This window comes from Drosophila innubila, chromosome 4, assembly GCF_004354385.1.
Source record: "Drosophila innubila isolate TH190305 chromosome 4, UK_Dinn_1.0, whole genome shotgun sequence".
NCBI classification, from domain to species: domain Eukaryota; kingdom Metazoa; phylum Arthropoda; class Insecta; order Diptera; family Drosophilidae; genus Drosophila; species Drosophila innubila.
Window position 1 is genome coordinate 346,571 of NC_047625.1, and position 25,783 is coordinate 372,353.

Below are 25,783 nucleotides of genomic sequence, written 5' to 3' on the forward strand. Positions count from 1 at the left end.
ATAGTATATTAGTTTTATTACTTTTTTAAATATTCCGGAATATGGTTTCTTTTTTGTTGTATTTATTTTATGATTCTGATTAATTGTAACTCTAATTTGACCATCCTTATCCGAAGACAGACAATTTTAAAACACAACTTTAATAATTTTATTAACTTATCTTTAGGGGTTGATTGATCACTAAGACATTATGAATATGATACTGTTAATGAATTGTGAGATTTTTATTTTTTTATTCCTTCGGAATGAATAATGCTTTGATTCTAAATTGGAAATAACATTGATTTACCTCATTAGTATTTGAGTAGTTTGAACATTTATCTACGTAATATGTGCAGTTATCTGTATTAAATTTTTAAAATTAGACAGTTGGTAGGTGGGATAAAATATGTATGTTCTAAAAAAATTGGAGTATAGTAGAGAATAGTACAAACAGTTGGATTTACAAGCATATAATCTAACGAATAATGCTTTGTTTATTACTTGTTTAGAAATGTTAAAGCAACTCAAGATTTATTTCTGTCTATATCCCCCTATCTCCATCGACAATTTAAAAAGTTGCTAATAGTTTCTACTTATATAATGTTAAATATTCGATATCTATTTCGATTAAAGTGCATTTACACCACACATAAAGATTATATGTATATGCAAATAATTCTTGAAATTAAATAAATCACTTATTTCGATATTGCACAGTCATTTTAAACTTTACTGAACAGATCTTTAATTGTCCTAAATTTCTGAAAATCTCTAAATCAATCAGCACACACTATAAGCCAGTAATCTTTATTTAATTTTTCATGGGCTATTTTGATATATATTTGCTCTCCACTCATATTGAATATTATGTAGGGTATATATAACTAAACAACTAACTGTTGTCACCCAAAACGAAATAAACTTTAAATAATTATATGAATATTGATTGAGAGTGTATAACAATGACAATCACTCAAAGTAACTGAAAGGAATAATTTATATATACAATTGTTGTTGTTCGGAAGTGCTCAATAATAATAATAATAATAATATTCAATTAATATTTTTTAATTATTTAACATGGTATATTAATTACTATGCAAACTGATCTAATGCCATTAATGTATGTAGGTAATAACTAGTTTGACTAAATACACAGATCAACATTTTTATTTGATAATTTCTGATGGAGATAAAGCTGTGAATGTATATATGCATATATACTTGTATATTAATACGTGTATATGTACTATATATATTACTTGCTTAAGCACTAAGGAGCATAAATATTTACTCCCTTTTTCATGGATCATTATGGGCTAATTAATAGTTAGTGGTTAGTCTTAGCTACACGATTTAATAGCTTTCGATTCGATTCTTCAATTTCTATCGCTCATTCACATTTGTCAGTTGTTGTTTGGGCACCATTCCATCCTCCTCCTCCTTCATCCTTATGAATAACAGCTGTTTGATTATAGTCCAGATCGGGACTAGGACTGTTTTGACTACAGTTCTGAGAAGATGCAGCTATTGTAGCAGCACCCACACCTGTGCTTGTACCTGCACCTGCACCGGTTCCTGTTCCAGCTGTGGTACCAAGTGGAGTACGGCTATATCCGGAACTCGTTGGTATTCCCTGTCCCTGTCCTTGTCCGCCTGCCGTAGTGCCCGATCGTCGATATACCGTGCTGTTCATTGTTAATTTTCGCACATTCTTATCCGGATGGAAGACAAGGATATAAACCTTGGGTGAATAAAGGCAGACCAATGCCACGGAAGCACTTAAGCTAATTGAGATGCACAGTGTTGTTATTTGGATCTATTGATAAAGTACAAATATATATAGATTTAGATTTAGATTTGATACCTGTCTTTACATTTTTATTATTCAGTTAAAATAAAAGTTTGCATTAATATACGTTAAATTTAAATAAAAAATTGAATAGAGAGAAAGTATAAATTTTAGATGTATATATTAGTTAAAATTCTTTAAAAATTCTCTTATATTCAAAATAAAATTTAAGAAACCAATACATTACAAGTTAAATATTCTAACACAGAAGAATGTTGGCTCAACTACAAACTACTTTCAATATACAAAAAGGCGACACGACAAGCCAAAAGAGTTTCATGGAGAGCTTTCTGCTCTGACATAGAATCAACACCTGATGCGGCCAGGTTGAGGAAGATTTGATCAAAATCAGCTCCCACACTAGGTTACCTCAAAAAAGAGATGACATCTGGACTACGCCAGGCGAAAAATCACGGGACGTACTCTTAATAAAACACTTTTCGGGCTGCAAAGCAACCAATCAGTGTAGATACCAAACCCCAACTGAGATGCCAATCAGACCCTCTCTTCTCAGCAGACGCAACATTACTTGGGCTATAAACAGCTTCAAGCCGTACAAATCACCTGGTCCAGATGGCATCTTTCCTGCCCAATTACAGCAAGCGGGAGACATTGCCATAAACTGGCTACAATCCATCTTTTTAGAGGTTCTCAAAACTGGCCATATCTCTGAGCCATGGCGAATCTTTAAAATCGTATTCATACCCAAAGTCAAATCGACGGAAACCGGTATGCATTCCGTTGTCGATTGGGGATTGAAAGCCGGCTAGTGGGACTAATCGACCAGTTGCTTACATGCAGGGTCGTTACGTCCACACTTGGCTCTTCAACACTCACCAGGTTCGTCAGTAGGGGACCACCTCAAGGAGTGGTTCTATCTCCTCTTCTATGGAACCTAGTAGTCAACAGCCTGCTACGTGACATGGAGGGGGAAGGCTGTCGTTGCCTACGCGGACGAAGTAGCTCTTGTTTTCACAGGAAAATTTCCTCAAACACTATTCGACTTGATTTCGGTCAAGCTACAAAAACTGGTGACCTGAGCCGACAAGTGTGGCCTGGGAGTACAAAATCCCATCTCTAATACCCCCAAGAATAAAAGACTCCGTTCTCTCCTTTAGCGAAAGCGACAGATACTTGGGATTAATTCTGGACAGGAAGCTGGACTGTAAAATTAACAAACAAGAAAGATGTAGGAAGGCAAAAATCGCACTGTACACTTGCAGGAAAGCAATTGGCCTGAAATGGGGCATGTCGCCATACATTGTCCATTGGCTATACATAGCAATAGTCAGACCGATTTTGCTATGTGGTATCGCAGTGTGGTGGCCCGCTTTAACAAAGCAGTCCATCGCCAAGCAACTTAACAAAATTCAACGGATGGCCGAAATCTGCATCACAGGTGCTCTTAACACAACACCGGGTTAAGCTCTAGACGCCGTCCTTAACATACAGCCAATACAGGCAAGTAAGCAAAATTATCTCCACCCCGACAGCAGTCCGACTGAGAGACTCTAACTCTTAGGTAGAGAGCTCCACAGGGCACTGTAGGCCAACAGAGTATGTTGAAACTCCCTTTCAAACCACCACTTCGCGCAGGGAGGAATGGTTAACACATACTCCAGGACACTCTGGGACCTTATCCTTCTACACAGATGGCTTAAAGTTGAACAATCTCAGGAGCTAAATATAAAAGTTTCTTTTAGGCTACCTGATCATTGCAGCGTTTTCCAAGCCGAAATCCTGGCTATAAATGAAGCCTTAAATGTCCTACGGGAATCTCAAGGCAATTCGGGCCGTATTAACATATACAGAGATAGCCAGGCAGCTATCAAGTCTATAGAATCGACCACAACTAACTCTTCCTCAGTTTCAAACTGCCGCAAATCTCTACATGAGATGGCTAAGCATTTCGACATTACCTTAATATGGGTACCAGGGCATCAAGACATTACAGGAAGCTGTATAGCGGAGGCAAGATACAACAGTACACCTCCTTCCTGACAAGGAGAATACGTGTATGCCCTTGGCGACCTGCAAGCTACAACTCCTAGCTCAATCTGTACGTGAAAGCGAAAATGTATGGCAAAGCACGCCCCACTGTCGTGTTGCAAGGGGAAATCTGGCCTCTTGAACAAAACTCGTTCTAAAATCCTATGCAAACTAAGCAGAACAGACTGTTCTGCCGTAGTAAGGGCTCTAACAGGGCACTGTCTGGTAGGCATCCATGCCACACGGCTGAACGCCCCATACAACGACTTCTGCAGGAGCTGTAGGGACGAGAAGAAATGGAACCACCGGAACATTTCTTCTGCTCCTGTCCCGCGCTGAGTAGTAGAAGACTTCGCACCCTGGGATAACCCCTCTAGGTGAACTTGCCTCCATTACCCCGCGTAAAATAGCTAAATTTATCCAGCTATCAAACTGGACACCATATTGATTATCATATCACCACAAAGGTAGTAGGGAACCCTACCGCGGTACCACAATGCGCCCAGCTGTGGCCTAAGTGAGTCGAAAATTAACAGCCGCTCTAACCTAACCTAACCTATCTGTAAAATGCAAATTTAAAAATAAAAAGATAAAAAAAAGTGAAATAGTCTAGGGATATTATAATATAATATATACAAATATATAATTTTTATTTTATTGTAATTTAATAGTATATTGTTACTCACTTCATAGGAATTGCCGGTACCAAAGTAAATTGGTACAAATGCTAACCAAATTATACAGGTAGTATACATGGTAAATCCAATAAATTTAGATTCGTTGAAATTTTCGGGTATTTTGCGCGTTTTTATAGCATACACTGTGCAAATTGTAATGAGTATCATGTTGTACAATTGGGAGAACAGAAAGGACATATCCTGTATTTTGCACTTTAATATCACCTCGGCGCGATCGGGATAATAAAATCGAGTTCCTGGCGGCTCGACAATCATCCAAATCATGGTGATCAAAATTTGTATTGCTATTGATATATACATAAATAGATGTAGATGTAGATATAGATATAATAACAATTTTTAATTATGGGTTATTTAAAACTTTCCTAGAACTACCCATTTTTTTCATTTAATTTTAAAAAAACCCATTTTTTTTAAATTTTTTCCATTGTAAATATTTGAGCAACTTAGAACTTTGGACAACTTTGTCTTTTTCAACAGTATTTGACTTCTAAATTAATGCTGCATTTAAGTCTTTTTTAATTATGATTTTCTAAATTTTTCTCAAATTATCTATTTTTTTAATACACTTGTCCATTTTTTTTAAAACTTTGAACTCTCAAAACTTTGTCAAATCTCAACAAATTTTAATAAGTAATGTCTTTTTAAACAGAATTTGACTTCTCAATTAATGCTGAATTTAAATTTTTATTAATTATGGGTTGTTTAAAATTTTACCAAAATACCGATTTTTTTTCATTATAAAAATAGATAAACCATGAAATTTACGTACCGATCAGTGAGGTTGTAATAACCACTTGTGACTGGGGAGATATATACTTCAGTCGTTGTGCCGACTTGGATGCCGAGTGAAAGATACGAGAGATGCGATTTGTTTTCGTGAGAAGAGCGCTGTAAATAATAGAAAAGCCGACTCCTATACCGAACCTCTGAAGGACACAGGAGCCGATTGTCGGCTTTGCGATTAAGGCAAACGTGTTGCAGTAACAGACGAGAATGCCAAAAAGAAGAGTATAGCTCAGCTCACGACCAGATGCCCGAACGAGGGGAGTATCGTGATTTCTGGCAAATAGCACGATTACAATAATGGTCATCGTTATGCCGATTACGGCAATAACCATAGGAATGATAGCAAAGAGGGAATTCCAACGCATATACTGGATGTTTAAAGCAAAGCAGGATAGCTTGTCCGGATAGGGCCAGAAACCCGGACCGCAATCCTTGCAGGTGAACTCATCAAAGACATACTCATACGCCTCACAACTGTCACAGATCCAACAACAGGTGTCCCCCTGCAAATTGATAAATTAATAATATATGATTTTTAGAAAGAAACAATTTAATATTGTTCAAAACCCACCTGTTGCTTTTTGATCATGCCAGCATTACAGGGAAGTGAACATGCCGAGGTCGGCAATTCCTGTTCCTTGTTCCATACAACAGTCTCCAAATTGAGCTCAAGCCTATTAAACCATTTACCGATCACCTGCGAAACAAACAAGCTTCAAACCGTCATAACTTTGTCAAATCTTGACTGATTTCTTTTTGGAATGTCAATTTTATATTTTTTTGATCTTTATTTTGATTCTGCATCAAAACTAAAAAATATAATATTTTTGCCTTCACTGTCAATTTTTTCAGAGCTTCAAACTGTCATAACTTTGTCAACTCTTGACCGATTTCCTTCCGGAATGTCAATTTTATATTGTTGACCTCAATTTTGATGCTCCATCAAAATTGGAAAGTATAATATTTTTAACTTCACTGTCAATTTTTTACATGGATTTGGTCACTGTCCATTTTCTCCAATCTTTCCCTTAAACACTATTTCAGAACCTCAAACCTTTATAACTTTGTCAAATCTCAACCGATTTCCTTCCGAAATGTCAATTTTATATTGTTTTGACCTCTAATTCAGTTCTGCATCAAAATTGAAATTTATTTCTTTCATTCCGTGTCCATTTTTTCCATATTTTTTCCCCTTGACACTTCTTTACCATATTTAAACTGTCATAAGTTTGTCACCTACCTTATACTGATATACAGAAGAGTTGTCGAGCCGTTGATAATTCAATATATCATATCTGGCCAAGCCATCCCCTTGGCGATCAAACTTAACCTCACTGCCAGCCAGATCTGAAAAGTTATCGAAATGTTGTGTTGTTATCGGAACGAAATAGCAGTAAATAAGGGGTGTTGTTTATAGTTAACTGTACCAATAAATGAGACGTTTAACAAGTAGTTGTTGTAAAAGTCCTTGCCATCATAACTAGCCATATCTGGACATGCCTGAGAGTGGCTATCGACCGGCTTCCGATACCAAACAGATTCACTATGCTGATGTTTCTGTTGTCCCTGTCCATGTCCCTCATTTTGATCACTCTGTGTGCACAGATCATTATGCAGGTTGTGAAGGGCATGAGCAAATGCATAGACTGCGTCCACAACGAATTGCGTCTTTGATTCTTGTTCATATCTGTTATAGATTTTTCGAAGGAAAAATATATAGATAAATGTATAAGATAAATATAATATTTATGTTGAAACAGAGAGAAGGAAACATAAGTAGAAGATTTCTTTCAGGTTAATTTTGCAGTATTCATAAGAATTCAAGAAAATCAAACCTTAAAAAATGATTACTTATCGGAAAATCTAAAAAATAAAATATATATGATGATAATAAAATTACTGTTAAAATAGAGAGAGACACAAAAGTAGATAATTTGTTTCAGTATTTCATAAGAGTTTTAGGAAATCAAACCTTACAAGAAATTAAAGTGATGTATTCCTGACTTACCCAACTTTCTCCGATAGCCTTAGCCGATCGTCGCATAGTATTTTTTGTTTATCGCTTGTTGAATTTATCGGACTTGTGGGCTTGAACTTTTCGGAGCTAGCGGTTAGGGCACAATTAAAGGTATCTTCCCAGAATTCCGCGAACCAGGGATTGCGTTGATTGGAGCGAGGAGTTAATTGCACCATGTACCGATCAAAGTCTTCAATAATCTCCGACTGCAACTCAACAGTAATGGCACCCTCGGCAATATCCTCCAATCCTTCGAGAAGCTTCTGCTGTTTGCCCCATCCATCGCTGGCTACCCAATGCAATGGTTGCGAGAGATTAGCCCGTTTGGCCGCCAGAAGAATTCGTCGGGCGTCTTCGGCGCGTGTGAAGAGTACGACTCCACGAGCGTTCGGTTTCTTCAATAGCTTACTGATAATCGAGTCAAAGACTTTATCATCCGCTGCACTCGGCACTTTCTCGGCGGCGGCAATGCAAACATGACGCTCGGTTGCCTCCTTGTGAAAGGCCTCGATGCCATATTCGCCATAGGATCCCTCCGAGTGGATTGTGGAGACGTAGGACCAGTTAAAGTTCTTGATAATGTCCACCAAGGCAACCGACTGGAATGTATCTGGTGGCACCGTTCTCGCAAATAAATCAAAGCGCGATTTGTCCGATAGCGTTTTAGCCGTTGATGCTGGCGATATTTGAGGTATGTGAAAAAGACGTAATAGATTTGCAACCTGAAAACAAATAGCATTTTTTTAAATGTCCTAGAGCTATTCAAAAATAATCCCACTTAATCGCAGCAAGACCGGACAGGTAGAACGGCAGTAATAGCTGATTAAGGCAATAAAAGCGCCCAAAAGTATGCAGTAGTTTTTATTAGATAGTAATTTTTATAAAGTACTTTTATATTTATTGTGAAATAAGTAACGGAATCTCAACTATAGCCATTCCGGGATGATAACTGACCTGCAATGACACCGAACTGTACGATCCACCGATGACACCAAACACAGGACCCGATGACGTGTTCCTTCGCAAATGGGGACTGGAAGAGTCCGAGCATTCAAAGATGGACGTATCCAGATTGTTCAGCGATGCACGGACAAATTGTAGCGATTGATTTAGAGCATATGTGTCTCTAGAGCATGTATCTAGTATATGTACGCCTATCGTAATGCCTGGCAGTAGATTTGTATCATTGTTAACACGATCAATGGCGTAGAGCATTGCTTCCAGGCGTTGAACTCCCCGATTATAGACCTTGGGACCGCACGGTGATACACCCTCGCCCTTCTCATGAACCGGAAACAATCCACCCAGTATTATATCGCCTGGCAAGGACACTGACACTGTATCCTGTGTCTGCGATCGGCTGCCATTAGCTGCATCTGGTAAATAGCTGCACAATGTAAAGACCACAGCCAAAATGGCTACAGGAATTAAGCTTTCACTCCGAAAGGATCTTCTTTCCCACACTTCCCACATTATTGAATTGATCAATTAAAAAGCTTGAAAACTTTTCACACAATATTCAACTCGTTGTCGATCGATATTTTTCCTCTTTCCTCTTCATGATCATTTCGAAACATCTGAAGTACAAGCATAATATATTTTTAAACTTTAATTTTAAGCTCATTTTTTAAAAATAAATCAAAACCACTATAATTTTAAAATATAAATATTAAAATACAAATTGCTAGTTGATGTTGATATAAACTAAAAATAAATAATATAAAAAAAATATATACATATTATGAATTTTAAAACTAAATTGAATTTTTTTACTATTAATTCCAATAGTTTTACACTAGTATTATTTAATATGCTTTTAACCTCACAGTTTTAAATTTATATTTACTTTTATATAAAATTACATTATTTAAATTTTTTAAAAAAAATCTCTAAATTTTAGTTTAAATTTTATTTTTTGAGCATTGATCGCAACCATTTCAATGTTTTAAACATAAATTATTCGATGATTTTTATCAAAATTTTTTATTAAAATTTATATAAGATTAATAAAATAAAAAACAGCATATAAGTTCAATGATATATATGAGTATTGGTTTCGTGCATGTGTGTGTGTGTCGTCCCAGAAAAAACTTCGCTGCAAGAACTTGGCCATAAGTATCTTAGACGATATGAAAATATTGCATTTATAATATTTAATTTTTACTGTTTTCATGCATATAGATTTTAAATTAAATTTATATGTAATTTAAACATTTAAATAGTGCTTCGAAAATTGCTACATTTCTTATTTATTTGTTTTGATTATTTTATTTTTTTTAAAACGTTACTACATTAAATAATAACAAGATCAAATGTGTTGTACTAATCTAACAAAAAAGTATTCGATTTTGTTTCTTTTTATCTTTGTCAAAAGAATTATTTGACTGTGTTGGTCTGGACATGAAATGTCAAGGAATTGCAGTGTAGGATACAAACATACTTATTTAGCGACACATACATACATGCATACAAAAGACTTGCTCAATTTGTTAGTGGCGATGTGATTAACTTAACACACATACATATACAGCAACAACTGCATTAATACATATATGTGTGTATACATACACACGCATACACATATACATATGGTGTTCTGTGACGCTGGTTTCTTTTCCAATGCTGGCTTCTTTGTCTGTGTGGGTGTTAAGGTACACAGACGTGCAGACATGAAACACACAGATACGCTTACATACAGTATCTAAGTTTTATAGTATACTTATTGGGGACTACTTACCTTACTTGAACTAATTTAATATAATTGTTGTTAAGTTGCAATTCGTTGTATTTATTTCTAATTTTAGTTACTAATTTTAGTTAACAATTCTTATTATGGCCACGAGTGAGAAACACGTACACATCTGTGCATAGCATTAACTGTAGATAAACTGATTCGATTTACTCATGATAAGCCCAAGCAGTTCTTGTACCAACAACAACAGCAGCAACAACAACATGCGGAGGAGCCAACAGCAACATCCACAACACAATCCACAGCATCCATCTAACTGTCCATCTCTCCCTGGATGGCCTTTTTCAGGAGCGCAAGCACCAACTGCTGCTGCAGCAGCCGCAATGGACCTCAAAGAGCAAGCGAAAGCATTAAAACCATCAGCTAACACACACACACACACAGACACATATATATATAACGGAAGCTTACTCTCTTATCCATACGTCCTCCAGTTCGAGCTGCAGCATTAGTTAAGAGAGCAAAGCTCTCTCTCTCTCTCTCTCCAATGCGAAGATTTTATTTTGTGCCTCTTGAATATGCTGCTTCTCTTTTAACAGTAAATTGTATTTTAAGTCAATGCTATGTAGCTTACACTTAGAAAAATTTGAAAATTATATTAGCCGAAAATGTGGCGAATTTATGTATATATTCAGCTAAGCAAAATGAAATTTAGATGCATTTCGGACAGAAATACCTATTTTTCTCAAGAGGTGGCAGCACTGGTTGTGTCATTTCTGTTATGAGAGAAGTAGTGTGGATTAAAAAAGGGATCACCATCTAAAATCGCAATTTACATATTTTTTAGCTATTATATGGAGAATGATGAAAGTTTGCTGTATTTCAAAAACTGATAATTAAATAAAAATATATTTAATGCAGAATAACTATTTTAGATATCCCAGGTGAAACTGCAGCTTAAGCCTTATAAATAAATTGTATTATTCTAATTATACTATTATGCAAGTTAGCTAATTTTTAAATATCTAAGATAAATAGTTTTCACACTATCTCTTGTCAATTTGTGCGAGGAATACCCCTATTATCTAACTCAAACCTTAACGAGCTAGTGATTTATGAATGTTTATCGGAATGTTGTTTCTTAAAATCGATTAGACGTGAAATCAACAATGTATAAATATCGATTTGGTGTGCGATATTAAATATCGCAACCATAAAATCAACCCTGTAATCAAAATGAGTCTTCGATTTTCGATAGATTAAAATAAGTATCGATTACATGTCACCATTCCTAAGCAGCACATTGCATGTGGAATGAAATTGATAGAAAATTTTGTTTTTTGGAAATAAACACAAAAGACGACGAGTTTAACATAGTTAACTAGTTTACAATTACAATACACAATATATAAAGTGCAGGCATTGTTTTTATTCTTGTATATAATTGCTTGCCATACTTGTGACGAATGCTTCAGGTAAAATGACAAAATTTGATCAAGAATGTGGAATGTGAAGTAAAATTACATGATGACATATCATACAATATACAGTACATAGTGCAATTATCGTTGCAATCAATTTAGGTTTACGTGTGTTCAACTGCGTTTGTTGTAGTGCATTGATTCTAGTTCGGTATTTGCCACGGATCATCAATAAATAATCCAGTTCGTTGCCATTTTTATTTAACTTTAATTTTCTTTGTGTAAGAGACGTGCAGTCAATCTCTCTCTCCTTCTCCTCCTCCTGTTCGTCTCTCGCTCGCACGGTAGTACGACGTCAACGGCGCAACGTCGGCAAATACATGTATGTATGTATGTGAATATGTGAAGAAAGCATGATTATAGAAAAAATGAGCTGTTTTTGAAAATTAAGGCATTTAATTAAATAATAAAAAATACACTTTAAATGTGAATCAATTAAACAAGTAATTTAAATCAACATTAGTATTAATAAGTTCTACACTTTGAGTCTAACTTATGCATATGTATTGTATGTATGTACATTCATTTATATACAGTCAGTCTAGTAATTGTTTTGACAAAGACAAAATGCACATCCTTGTGTTATTGAATGTTTTTATAAATAGTGAAAATAAAAACTATTATTTAAGAATATTAGTTGATCTTTGTCAATTTAAATGTGTAATAACAATTACTTGATTCATTGTATGTAGCTACATCGATACCAATACCATGTGGTATCGAATTCATTATAATATAATATCTACAATGTATTTTAATTTTAGGTCGAGTGCTTAACCTTTAATTAAACGACTACATTTTTGCAGGTACGGTTAACAAAATAATTCCAACTAAATTCATATGTATATATATTTCGTAAAATTGCATTTCTCAGAAAGACCAATCCGATGGTTGTCTGAACGGGGAAAGACAACCATTTGAAGGACATTACTTTGGCTCCACTTTTGTGACAACTTAATCAACACTAAGGGAAATTCCAAGAAACATGCAGCCTCAAAATATGGTAAGTTCCAGAATTTTACTATATTTTCCAACACTAACATCTGCTTAAGACGTAAGACGCTCTTAAGAAAGGTAAGAAACCTAGCAGGTAACAATTATGTAAATGTTTCTGCAAGATACTTTTTAATTTGCTGACACAAATCACAAAATGTTTTTTTAGCTCATATATTTTATAATTATCCTTACGGTCCCTGGTTTTTTTTAACAAGCAATGTCTATTTAAACAGATTTTTCGAAATTAATGCTGCACTTAAATTATTTTTAGTTATGGACTTTTTAATTTTTCCTAAAATTACCGATTTTTTCAATTTTTTCCCTTGAAATTTTTTGGACAATTTTGAGCTCTCATAACTTTGTCAAATCTTAACCAATTTTAAAAGGTAATGTCTTTTTAAAGAGTATTTGACTTCTAAATTAATGCTGCATTTAAAATATTTTGATTTGTGGAATATTTAAAATTTTCCTAAAATTACTTTTCAGTGTTATTTTATTTCTTTATATTTTAAAATTATAATCTTTTCGGTATCTAGTTTATTTTGTGTTCAAGAAAACTTGATTTTAAATCTACAGGACTCAACAAGGATATCAAATCTATTATTTCTAGTTTTTTTTTTTCACAAAATCGATTGGAATGCATTTATTTTGAATTGGTTTTCTGTCCTTTCGAATTTGTGTGTTTGGTTTGTTCCAAATCTTCAAATAAGATTAATTATTGTGAATGGTTTATTTGCTCAGTTGGATTATTGGATCATTTCGTTTGTTTGCTTTCTCTAGTTGTTGAATTCATATATTGCAAGATGTTTGGTGTGCTATAGATATGAATATTTTACCAATCTGTTGTAGATTTTGCCAGCAAATAAAAAGAGCAAAAAGTACGCAGTATCGCCAGTGGGCGTGCCAGTGGCAGTGCAGTTAGCGCAAGGTTCAATATCGAAACAGCCTATACCGCAGCACAGTACGACTCAGCCGCAATTTCAAATAAACAAGGCATACAATGTTGTCTCTATATTAAAAACGTCAACGACAAACGCTCAGCAGTCTTCGCATTCTCATTCGCATTCTCACATGGCACCACAACAAGGAGGAGGACAACCACATCAACAGTCGCAGCAACAATCACAGCATCAGCAAAGCTATGCGAATGTGGTTAACAGGCCAACAATCTCAGGATCTGGAACTCCATCTGGATCCCAACAGCAACAACAGTCCACTGTCATCTGCAGTGGTGGCAACATAATGACCGTTAATAGCTGCCAACTCAACACTGGCGATTTAAATTCAGCTGCCATCTACAATCTGAGCGGTCACAGGGCTCCAGGAAGTGGTAATGGTGGTGGTATTATTGACTCGAATGGTCGCTTTGTTGCATCCTCTGATCCTCAGATGTCGAATGGTGGCATTAATACCACCAGTTCAAATAGTTCCACACACACACAGCTATCAACTGTCTCCTCCAGCTCCGGCAATAATGCCGTACCCGTTCCCGGTAGCAATCCGAGCAATCAACAGATTATAACGCTAACTAATTCGCATGGCATCACTGTGGGCACTTCGAGTGCTCCATACAACCTACACGACAAGGGATTGCTGGGCGTTAACGTTAATGTTAACGTGGTCAACGGCGTCAACGTCAGTTGTATCGATAATCGAAAGTTTGACTATAAAAACAATAATCTGCTTTCAAACAGTAGCTTCCAAGCAAACCAAGAGGTAAACCGAAGCTTTCTTTACAGTCACATTTTCCTTTATTATTCCACATTTGCTGAAAATTTTTTTTTATTTCTAATATATAGAATCGAGTTTGTTTTGTTTTGAACACTTTCAGGTTGTTGTTCATTCTTTGTTTTACTTTTAAAGACGTTAGCAATCAGATAATGTCAGGATTCATATTGTCCTCGTTAGATTTCTTTATTTCTGCTGCTGCTGCTTTTTATTTATGTTTGTATCTACAACATTTGTATCTCTGTTTTTTAATTCCAACTGACAAATATATTCCAAATACAATTACCATTTACAGTATGTGCCCTCGGGTAACAACAGCTCGGGGAACAACCGTTCAAATCCACAAAACAATATATATCGCGGACCGCCGCCAGCGTCGAATGCGCCGCGTGGATCCGGCGGAGGAGCAGGCGGAGGTGGAGTAGGCGGAGGAGGAGGAGGTGCCCGCCACGTACACATGTCAGCAATGTATCCGAATGTGGTGCTACAACAGTTCCCTCCATTCAGTCAGAGACAGCCGACATTTCAAGCGCCACACATACAATATGCACCGACGCCCATTTCCTACTATCCGTATCCGTATCTATCAACACTGCCACAGCAGCCACCACCACACTCTCACACACACACACACTCACGCAGCGGCGTGCAGGTGAGCACAAATGTCAACCTTGGCAACACGATGCCCGTCCAGTCCGGACCAAATGGACCGCTGGCTGGTCCAGGGGCCTCATCCTCCCAGCTTCAGTTGCTGGCTGGCGCCGTACAGCCCGGCGCAAATACGGTTCTCGGTGTCGGTGGCACTGCCAACGGTCAAGTGGGCGTAGGAGTGGGTGTGGGCGTGCCACCAATGGTCGGTGTCATGGCACAGAATGTGGCACAACAGTCGGTACAGGCGCCTCCGACGAGTAGGCGTCGTCATCAGCATCGCTTACAGATCATCGATCCAGCAACAAGAAAGAATATTCTCGATGATCTGGATAAAGTAAGTAAAATTCAATCTTTAAAGAAATCATATTATTAATACAAGTACATAAAAATAATGAATTATGAAATTGTTTTCTTTTTTTAAATAAAAGTCTTTAATCAAAATTAGTCAACCGGGGGTGTTCCAGAAATATAAACTTTTGACTTTTGTAAACATGTAATTTATTTAATTCGCCTTTCTTTAACATTTACGTTTGCAGAGTAATTCGAATGCAGACAATGAATACCAGGATCAAGTGCAAGTGCCTCCTGCAGCAGCGGTGGTAACAACAGCGACTTCAGCCGTTGTTCAGCCAGATGCTCAGGTGCCCATATGTATCTCACAGTCACAGTCAGATGCTGTTGGAATGTCGCTTGTCAGTGGTCAAATAGTTATGCAAGGCAGCTCTGATCCAAGGACTAACGTCCAGTACAAAATAGGTATGGTATACAATTCTCTCATATAGTTTTTTTAATCAACATTCTTTTTCATATTTAGATCAAATTCCCGCTCATCGCCAAGATATTAATGTGGGTCAAACACCAGTGGTTTCGGCAATGACTGATGCACCTTCTGTCGAAATATTGCCAACACCGCAAAAGTCCAAGAGCAAAAAGTAAGTCCATTAATATTAATTAATAAATGGAATTTGGAAATTGTCTGATGTTAATGAAAATTTTTTTTTATCTACTTTCAGAATTCCTATAGTCTCTCCAAAAGATGAGCCTGAACTAACACCTAGTAAGTATCCTCACATTGATTCAATCCTTTATCTTTACCTTTACTTTTATCTCAAGAATAATTGACTTACTGCTACCAAATTTGATTCCTCTTTTGTTTTAGTTGCTGCATATAAAATTTTTTAATTTATGAAAACCTTTTTTTTAATTTCGTTATTTTCATACTTTTCAATAGATATATTTCTGAAAACTTTGAACTAAAATAACTTTGTCAATACCTTACCGATTTTGATAAGCAATGTTATTTTAATTATTTTTTGCTTTCTAAAGTGGACCTGCATTTAAATTTAATTTTGGCAAATCTTAATTAATTTTGAATAACCATTATTTACACACTTGTCCCTAGATAATTTTCGATAAGCAAAGGGGTAACAAAGCAAGTAACTTTGATCCACAATCATGCTTCTTGATACAACTCTTGAGATTTAAAAGAAACTTTCTAGCAATAAAATATTTTGGAATCGATCGTACAATCAGGGATCGTAATTATTATAACTTTTAAAATATAAGAATAAGAATTATTTTGTGATTTTTATCTTACAAAAGTATTTTAACATTAATTTTCTTTATTGAAATAATATAATAATGAAGTAATAAATCAATTTAAATTTTTTAATAATAAGTTCTAAATTTTATTTTAAAATTTGAAAAATAACTTTTATATATTTCTATATTAAAAATTAAAAAACTTGATTTTTAAATTAATATTTGGTTATTATTTCCTTTTTTTTTTTATCAAAAAGTCAAATAATAATATTATTATTAATTTTTTTTCGTAGGAAGAATATATGCCACAAAAAAAAAAACCTCTACACGAGGTAAAAGTCTAGTGACAAAAGCAATTTCTAGCCCCAAAATTTCTGATATCCAATTTTGTGACGAACAAAATTCAATTTAATCTAAAAATGTTAAATAAGAATATAAATTAATAAAAAAAAAGCGAAAATTGGCATTGTGCACTGTGAGCAAAAAGGGTGAGCTTCTTTGTACATAAAAATTACTGGACCTTCTCAATACCCGCAATTCAATTAAAATCAAAAAAATAAGTGAAAAAAATAAATATCTGAATATCTTATAATATACATATTTAAAAAGAAGCTTTAATGAGTTAGAGAGAAATTTCAATAAAATTGGGAATAATTAAAACTTCTTTTTTTAATATAAATTAAATAGAATCTTGTTTTAATTTTGTTTTCTGAATATTTGTTTTTAAATTTTCCAATTAATGTTTACATTATTTTCAATTTCCGTATTTTGGTTTCGTAAAATTTGTATTATTTTTGTTTGTGATTCTTACAAAAATAAATATACAAAATATATTAATAATCAATAATTAATATATATCAATCAGCTGTTTAGTTGTCAGCTTTTTGTTGAAATGTTCACGTCATTATAAAATATTTGCATGTCTCAAAGAAGCGACCCTTGAATTAATTTTGTAAATACCAAAAAATATGTGTGTGCTCAGTAGATTTGTGATATTGCTCTCTCTCCCTGCCTCTCTCTTTTGTTGCTGTTGTTGTTGCTGCTGTTGCTGAGTGGTTGCTGTGCTCAGCTGTTTAATTTAGTCCGCTCTCGCTGCCGCACACCACGAGCACGTGCTTTTCCGGCTCACATATACATGGGTACATTTTGTACGTGTATGGGTATGGGTAAAGTTGTGTGTGTGAGTGTGTGTGCGCACGCACATTTTTTACTTTTGCTTTTGCACTGTCTTTGATATGTTTAGGTTGTCTTGTTGTTGTTGTTGTTGCCGATGACGCTGGCTGGCGCTTGTCTGTCCGTCCGTCTTTCCGTTTTGCTTCTCCGCTGAGGCGATTTCAATTTCAGTTGCTATTGCTGCCGGTCGGTCGGTCGGTCGCTAACCGTTCGATGCTGTCATTTGTATAATTTTGTATTAGTATTAGTGTTAGTATCAGTGCTGGTGTTGGTGCGATTCGATATCATCTGCGTCTATCTATAGCTATAGTGCCAGGCCATACCATAGCTATAGCTATAACCGTAGCGACACACACGCATAATCGAGAAAAGAAATTAAATTATTGAAAAAAAGCGTATACAAATTCATGTGTATATAATAAAACAATTTGTTGTTATATTCATGTATAGGAAATATATATTTTAAGAAACCTTTACAAGGTTAAAATACAACTTACGATTTAATTAAAATAAATAACCATTAATTAAATAAGTTACCACACTTTTAATGCAAAGAAATATAAAATAAAAACAAAATCCGCGTGTTTTAAAATTTGCAATCATTGCTTATTGTCGACAGTGCTCATTAGAAAGTAATGGATAGAAATATCTGTAGAAGGTCTAACAATGGGTATGTAGCATATATATATATATATATATATATATATATATATATATATATATATATATATATTGTATAATTATTATTAGTTTTCTTTATTTTATTATTGTGCTTATGGTTTTTTAATTACGTTTTTATTCCCCGTTTATTATATAAAATAATGATGCAAGAAGAAAAAAATAATACTTAATTTTGAAAAACCACTCAAAAATCCATTGATCTGATAACTCTCTAATCAAAAGTCTGAGTCTGGAATGATACGAGTTAAATGTAAATATTCAATTAAAATTTATTTCTGAATTTTAAAATAAAAGTCACGGAATAACTCTTATTTGTAACTTTTTTATTTTTAAAATAGAAATAAATAATTATATATTATTTTTTTTATTGAAAAAAAAAAACACTTTTTCGCATCTCTTAAATTCAGGAATTCAAACCGAAACAAATCGGTTCCGGTACGCTCCGAAACAGCTATTAAGGTAATAGGTTCTTCTATTCTATAGACATTCCGCTTGGAAATCGGTCAAGCTTTGACAAAGTTATGAATGTTTGATATTATTGCTTGATAATAAGTATTGATTAGTATAGATTTGTTGACATATATTTGACAGATATTTTGATAAGTAAATATGTTTCTTTTATCCTTAGTCAAAGTGGATGATGCTGCAGGAAAAGCCATCACTGCCACTAAGACGACGACGCAGACGACGATCGAGAATAGTCAACAGACTAATCAACAGACAACGGACACACAACAAGCAACTACAACAACAGCAACTGCAACTGCAACTACAACAAAGCAAAACTTATCACATCCTCAAGAGAAGGAGCAGGAACAGGAGCAATCGGAGCAAATTGTCATAATTGAGGAAAACAAATCGGTTGAACTGACTACTGAAGTCGCATCATTGAAAGCAGAGAAACCTGTAGAGATTGTCAAAGCTCAAGATCAGATAAAGCTAGAGGATGCTATATCCACGATGCATATAGCGGAACAGTCAGTCTCAGTTGAGATTCCTCCTCCTGCTGCACACGAAGAGACACCCGATGAGACTGATCGTGCCCCAATGCCACAAATGGAAATGGAAATGGAAACAGCGATTAAACAGCCAGAAAAGGTGCAAAATGTAGAGAGCACAATAGTTGCAGAGGTAAAAGAGACGGAATCGGCGTCGCTGGCAACGGAAACAGAACCAGAAAGACAACAGGAACAGGAAAAGGATCAATCGAAAGTAGAAAAAGAAATGGAAAAGAGTGCAGCAGGTGATGGAGAAGAAGCTTCAGCTACAGTTTCAGCAGACGGTGCGGGAGCGGGTGCTGCATCTCTTATCAATTACAACGAAGGTCAATGGTCACCCAGTAATCCCGGTGGTAAGAAGCAGTACGATCGGGAGCAGCTGATGCAGCTGCGTGAGGCGAAGGCATCCCGAGTGCAGCCCGAGGTGAAGAATGTCTCCATATTGCCACATCCGAATCTCATGCCACTTTTTATGCGCAACAACAACAACAATCAAAATAAGCGCGTACAATCGATGGTAGGAACGATTGGAGGCGGAGGAGGTAATCGGAACAGCGAATCCAGTGGCAACTTTGCGGGCAAACAGGTGTCCATGTCCGGCGTGCAAGCTGGAAGGAGCAGCATGAAGGGTATGATTCATGTGAATCTATCCCTAAACCAAGATGTCAAACTGAATGAAACGGAAAATGCCTGGCGACCAAGAGTCGCCGTTGTTGGTGGTGGTGGTTCAGCTAAACAGGAAATTGAACTGAGTTCCGGTTCGAATGATAAGGGCACCGTTCACGAGAAGGATGAACTGGTGCGTCGGGTGCGGGGAATTCTCAATAAATTGACGCCAGAGAGATTCGATACGCTGGTGGAGGAGATCATCAAGCTGAAGATCGATACGCCCGAAAAAATGGACGAGGTGATTGTCCTTGTCTTTGAGAAGGCAATCGATGAGCCGAACTTCTCCGTCTCCTATGCCCGACTCTGTCATCGTCTGATCAGCGAGGTGAAGGCGCGCGATGAGCGCATGGAGAGTGGCACCAAATTGAATCTACAGCACTTTCGCAATGCACTGTTGGACAAGACGGAGCGAGAGTTCACACAGAATGTGTCACAGCATACGGCAAAGGAGAAGAAATTGCAGCCAATTGTGGACAAGATTAAAAAGTGCCAGGATCCGAATGAGAAGGCCGAACTAGCGGCCATTCTGGAGGAGGAGGAGCGCAAGATTCGTCGTCGCTCCGGTGGCACAGTTCGATTCATCGGCGAACTCTTCAAGATATCCATGTTGACGGGCAAAATTGTTTACTCCTGCATTGACACCCTACTGAATCCCCATTCGGAGGATATGCTCGAATGCCTGTGCAAATTGCTAACTACAGTGGGTGCCAAATTCGAGCAGACACCGGTAAATACCAAGGATCCCGCTCGTTGTTATTCGCTGGAGAAGTCAATAGCTCGCATGCAGTCGATCGCATCCAAGACGGACAAGGACGGAGCCAAGGTCAGTTCACGTGTGCGATTCATGCTGCAGGATGTCATCGATTTGCGCAAAAACAAATGGCAATCGGCTCGCAATGAGGCGCCCAAGACAATGGGACAAATCGAGAAGGAGACCAAAAACGAGCAGCTGTCCGCCCAATACATGAACTACAGCGGCTCGCTGTCCTCCTCCGGTGCCAATGGACCGCAGAGCGGGTCTGGTAAATCCCGAGATGATCGCGGCGGCAATAACCGTTTCGATTCCCGCTCGTCATCCGGTTACGGCGGCAGTCACAGTCAACGCGGCGACTCCGGAAATCTCCGACATCAGCAGGGCAACAGCGGTGGCGGTGGTGGAGGCGGAGGCATTTCCAATAGCGGCGGAAACAACAACAACACTCATCACTCCAATGGCAACAATGATGACAACACGTGGCACGTCCAGACCAGCAAGGGAAGCCGATCCCAAGCAGTGGACACCAACAAACTGGAAGGTCTGGTAAGTAATCACTTCAAATCATACAAATGGGTGACACAATTCAAGATATAGATATTCCTTATGTTTACCTTGGAAAATAAGATACTTTTCTCTTTAATTTTTCCTTTTCTCTTTTAAAAAAAATCAATTATATTCAATATTTTAATATATTTATATAATTATATATATATATTTATAATTTATATATTTATTAATTATTATATATAATTACTCTCAAATTTACTATCTAAATAAAGTTAAAAAAAAAAATGTATAATGATTACTTTCTCTATTTGCAATGTCTTATTTAACATAATTTAACTTCCAAATTGATGTTGCACTTAAAATATTTATATTTATGTGGACTTTTTAATTTTTCGTAAAATAATCCAATGTTTTACTTTTTTCCCTGTAATTTTTTGACAACTTCCAACTCTCATAACGTTGTCAAATCTTGACAGATTTTCTTCCGAAATGTCTATTTTATAATGTGTTGACCTCTTTTTTGATTCTGCATCAAAATTCGAAAATATAAATTTTTTGCCCTCACTGTCGTCTATTTTCTCCATACTTTTCCTTAGACGCTATTTCCGAACTTCAAACTGTCATAACTTTGTCAAATCTTGACCGATTTCCTTCCAGAATGTCAATTTTATTTTTTTTTGACCTCTATTTTGATTTTGCATAAAAATTGGAAAATATAATATATTTGCCTGCACTGTCCATTTCTTCCATGGGTATGGTCACTGTCCATTTTCTTTCCCTTAGACACTATTGCAAAACTTCAAACTGTAATAACTTTGTCAAATCTTAACCGATATTCTTTATCCGATATTTTTAAGTATGGGTTATTTAATTTTTTTCTAAAATAACACTTTCTTCAATTTTTTCCCTTTAATGAATTGCCATTTGAATTTTGCAGACATTGCAGCTCAATCAGAATTTGGATACTAAGAAAATGGGCGGAGTATCTCAATTTATTTGGAATAATAATGTCAGCAGACAATCGTCAACACCAACGACAACACCTTCAAATTCATTTGCAGCGCTATCTTCGTTAATTGATAAAAACATGGCCGATCGAGATCGTAACGATCGGGATCGTAACGATCGTGATCGCGATCGAAGTGGACCAAGAAATAAGGGATCTTACAACAAGGGTTCCATGGAGCGTGATCGTTATGGCGATCGAAGTGAGCATTAAATAAATGATTATTTACTAATTGATATGTTCTAATATAATATGTTTATAACTAAGGCATTCACTCGAGAACCGGCTCGTCCCAAGGATCGCGGGAGAACTCATCGTCGCGCGTTGGACAACATCAGCAGAATCGCGGCATTATGAGCGCTTCATTACAAAAATCAGCTAGTCACTCAAAGTACGCACAGCAGGCGCCGCCATCCAGACTTTCCAACAAGGTATGATAGGATGAGATTGTATTCATTATTTTTTTTTTAAATTAATGATAATTTCGATTTACAGGCTATGGGATCTTCACTGAGCAACACAGGCAACGGCAACAACGTTGGCGTCATGTACCGGGGCAGCGAACATCAACCACCACCAACATCGTCAACATCATCATCAAGTGCCTCATCATCTATTTCTGCCTCTCAGTCTCAGTCGGCTAAGAATGTTGCGCCGCCGGCTGTGTATATCGAGCCACGACCCAACGATCTGAAGCTCTTCAAATCGGTCGTATCGGAAATGGTGGAACTTGCAGTGACATCCAAAACAGTTACTCCGACAGTTGTAGAATGCATCAAACGGATACCGGAACAACAACGCTGCGGATTGTTGTTCTACATACTAACTGACTATTTGCATTTAGCGGATGTTGGCAAACAATACAGGAGATACCTGGCTAACACAATTGCCTATCTTATACAACAGAATCACATGTCTGTGGATCACTTTAAGCTTGCATACGAAGCATTTAGCGAGTTTGCCAACGATTTACTTGTCGATATTCCAGCATTATGGCTCTATGTTCTTCAATTTGCTGGTAAATCATTATCATCATCATCAATTATCAATTATAATCATTACTTGATATATATGTTTATTTGTAGGTCCACTAATCGTTAAGAAAGTGCTGACAGTCTCAGATCTGTGGACAAGAAGTTTGCGAGAGAATCCAGATAGCGATGGTAAAAACTTTCTTAAGACATACTTGACCTACTGCACACGGGAAGTGGGACCAAATTTTACCCGAAGCATGTGGCAAAAGTTTAACATGCGTTGGTCCGATTTCATGCCTGAATCAAATGTAATCGAATTTATTGAAACAAATGTAAGTTTCTCAACATTTTCCAATTCTTGTTTACTATTAAATTAATGCGCTGTCTCTACAGAGATTAGAGTATGTCGAGAATGAATTGAAGGCACCAGTGATTGAAGAACGCGAGTCCGGCGAGAAACACGTCAAAAATGTGATAGATCATGTTGAGCACTTGCTTAAAGAAGGTTCAACTGCAGATTGCATAATTGATTACTGTAATGTAAGTGTAGATATATACTTATTTCTATTTCGATATTGCAATTATTATAAATACATGTTAATTTTTAGGGCAATATTGTTGTAGCCGATAAGGCGTTTATTAGAGGCTTGACAAAAACTCTTTGCAACTTTGCAATTGCCTATAAGGATCATAGTTATAAGCTTGAGCCAGAAATGTTTCAAAAGGTTTGCGTACCAGTTTTTCAACGTTATATTGATTCCAACGATGACCTTCAGCTTGAATGCTTATACGGGGTTCAACTACTTGTGCACGGCTTAGAGCATCCTAGAGGTTTGTTCTACTATTCGAAATTCCTTTAAGTAAACCATGCCAAACAACTATTTGTTCTTTTTATTTTTTAGGTTTGTTAAGTGAATTATTTGGAGAGCTATATGATGGTTATGTAATACAGAAGGAGTCGCTCTGTAAATGGCGCGATTCAAAGGATCAGTCAGCTGGCAAGGGTAAGGATAAGTTTATTTGTAATCTATATAGTATAATTAATTTCATTGTATATTAATTTCGTTGTAGGTGTGGCTGTCAAAAGTCTTAATCCATTTTTCAACTCATTATTCAGCGAAGAAGCCAATTAATGCATCAATATATACTCGATGAGGTGACAAACGAGCGATTTAGGGCAAAGTAAATAGAAATTCACCTATACAAACAATAAAAAATATACCACACCCACACACACACACAACACTTGAAATCAAGATAATATATATATATATATATATACATATATATATACTTTCATATGTAATAAGAAAGAAGTGTGAGGATCATGTGTAAGATCCAGAGAAAAATCTATATTCTACTACAACAATATAAAAATATGTATACAGATACAAATAATTCGCTGATACGATTATGCGAGACTACAGAACGTGTTTATAAACCCTGAAACTGTGTATGCATGTGTACAAAATATACATAAAAATAAAGCAAACCTAAAGAAAATTTATAGCTGTAATTGGTTGCTAAACAATGTTATAGAATTAAACGGAGCTAAGAAGCTAATTTTTTCTTTCTTAAAAACAACGAGAATGATATTGCATTAATTGTCCGCGAATATTTGTTTGCTATTGACAAACGAATATTACACCTTTAAAATAATTGTTGATGAAGAATCAAAAGGCAAACGAAAATTGGAAAAGAAATGAAACGATTTAAAAATATACAATTCAATTTAATCCAAGCAACCGTAAGTTTTCATACAAACAATTATTTAGACTTAATTGCCTAATCGTTTATATTTTGTATCTCTAAGAGATGATCAATCTATTTGTAATTTAATGAGGAATGATAAATCCGTTTTAAATATAATGTTTTTAAAGGTGAACAACAAACTACGCCAATTTCTTCGTATTCGTGTTTAATTTATTAGCTTAAGCAAATGGGTATGATTTGGAAATATTCAGATATACGCAGATGATCGAATTAGGATTAATGGATTTCGTGGACTTACCTACATTAATTGAAAATAAGCTTGGCGCCGATTAAACTTAAATATAACGTTCAAAGCTGATGAATTTTCAATTATCGGTGAGCTAAATTTGATCGGATTAAAGACCACAGGTTTTAACATAACAGACTATACAGATTATTCTGATTCTTCCGTTTTATAAATAGAGTGAAAACATATTGATTTCAATCTTATGAATGTAGACAAAAATTTTACTGTAGGTTAAAAATGCTTTATTTGCAGCTATTTAATTATCATAAATTGATTTTAATAATATTATAACAGGTATATAACAAATATGTAATTTCAAGGTGGGTTGAATTTTCGATTTTTCGTTTTTTAAACTCAGTTTCTTTCTATCAATTATAATTCAATATATTATTTTATTGTTTAACTCTTAATTTCAATCTCATTAAATCTTCTTTTTCTTTATTTGTGTCTGTTTTTATATATTTTTTTTTGTTTTTATATATTTTTTTTTGTTTTTATATATTTTTTTTTGTTTTTATATTTGCACTTCATCTCAGCAGACGCATATTTCCGGCAATGGTTGGCTAATTTCTTTACAGTTACTATTTTTGTTTTAGTTTTTG

At 35.7% G+C, this 25,783-nt stretch overlaps 2 protein-coding genes and 1 long non-coding RNA gene across 4 annotated transcripts; 1 reads left to right on the forward strand and 2 right to left on the reverse strand.

Moving 5' to 3' along the window:
• Positions 1-1,073: 1,073 nt before the first annotated feature.
• Positions 1,074-8,800, reverse strand: LOC117783558 (metabotropic glutamate receptor-like). Its single transcript, XM_034621043.1, has 8 exons — positions 8,282-8,800; positions 7,319-8,049; positions 6,738-6,997; positions 6,551-6,657; positions 5,882-6,007; positions 5,294-5,813; positions 4,510-4,805; positions 1,074-1,801 (listed from the first exon to the last, which is right to left on the reverse strand). The coding sequence occupies exons 1-8, from the start codon at positions 8,798-8,800 to the stop codon at positions 1,376-1,378; spliced, it is 2,985 nt and encodes a 994-aa protein (XP_034476934.1). The 3' UTR covers positions 1,074-1,375.
• Positions 8,801-10,129: 1,329 nt separating this feature from the next.
• On the reverse strand, positions 10,130-10,586 carry LOC117787771. The gene is made up of 2 exons (XR_004617700.1): positions 10,491-10,586; positions 10,130-10,408 (listed from the first exon to the last, which is right to left on the reverse strand). It is a non-coding gene; the product is annotated as an uncharacterized LOC117787771 (long non-coding RNA).
• A 735-nt stretch (positions 10,587-11,321) lies between these two features.
• Positions 11,322-25,083, forward strand: LOC117790884 (eukaryotic translation initiation factor 4 gamma 3). Of its 2 annotated transcripts, XM_034630530.1 has the most exons (16): positions 11,322-11,494; positions 12,265-12,306; positions 12,375-12,503; positions 14,520-15,209; positions 15,412-15,631; positions 15,690-15,807; positions 15,889-15,932; positions 18,900-21,238; positions 22,140-22,410; positions 22,476-22,639; positions 22,704-23,226; positions 23,294-23,514; positions 23,576-23,722; positions 23,791-24,013; positions 24,085-24,186; positions 24,254-25,083. In XM_034630530.1, the coding sequence occupies exons 3-16, from the start codon at positions 12,486-12,488 to the stop codon at positions 24,313-24,315; spliced, it is 5,142 nt and encodes a 1,713-aa protein (XP_034486421.1). In that variant the 5' UTR covers positions 11,322-11,494; positions 12,265-12,306; positions 12,375-12,485; the 3' UTR covers positions 24,316-25,083. The 2 variants fall into 2 exon arrangements, with proteins under 2 accessions (XP_034486421.1, XP_034486497.1); XM_034630606.1 differs by lacking the exons at positions 11,322-11,494; positions 12,265-12,306; positions 12,375-12,503; ... (2 more) ...; positions 15,690-15,807; positions 15,889-15,932 and adding an exon at positions 18,149-18,260.
• The last annotated feature ends 700 nt before the right edge of the window (positions 25,084-25,783 follow it).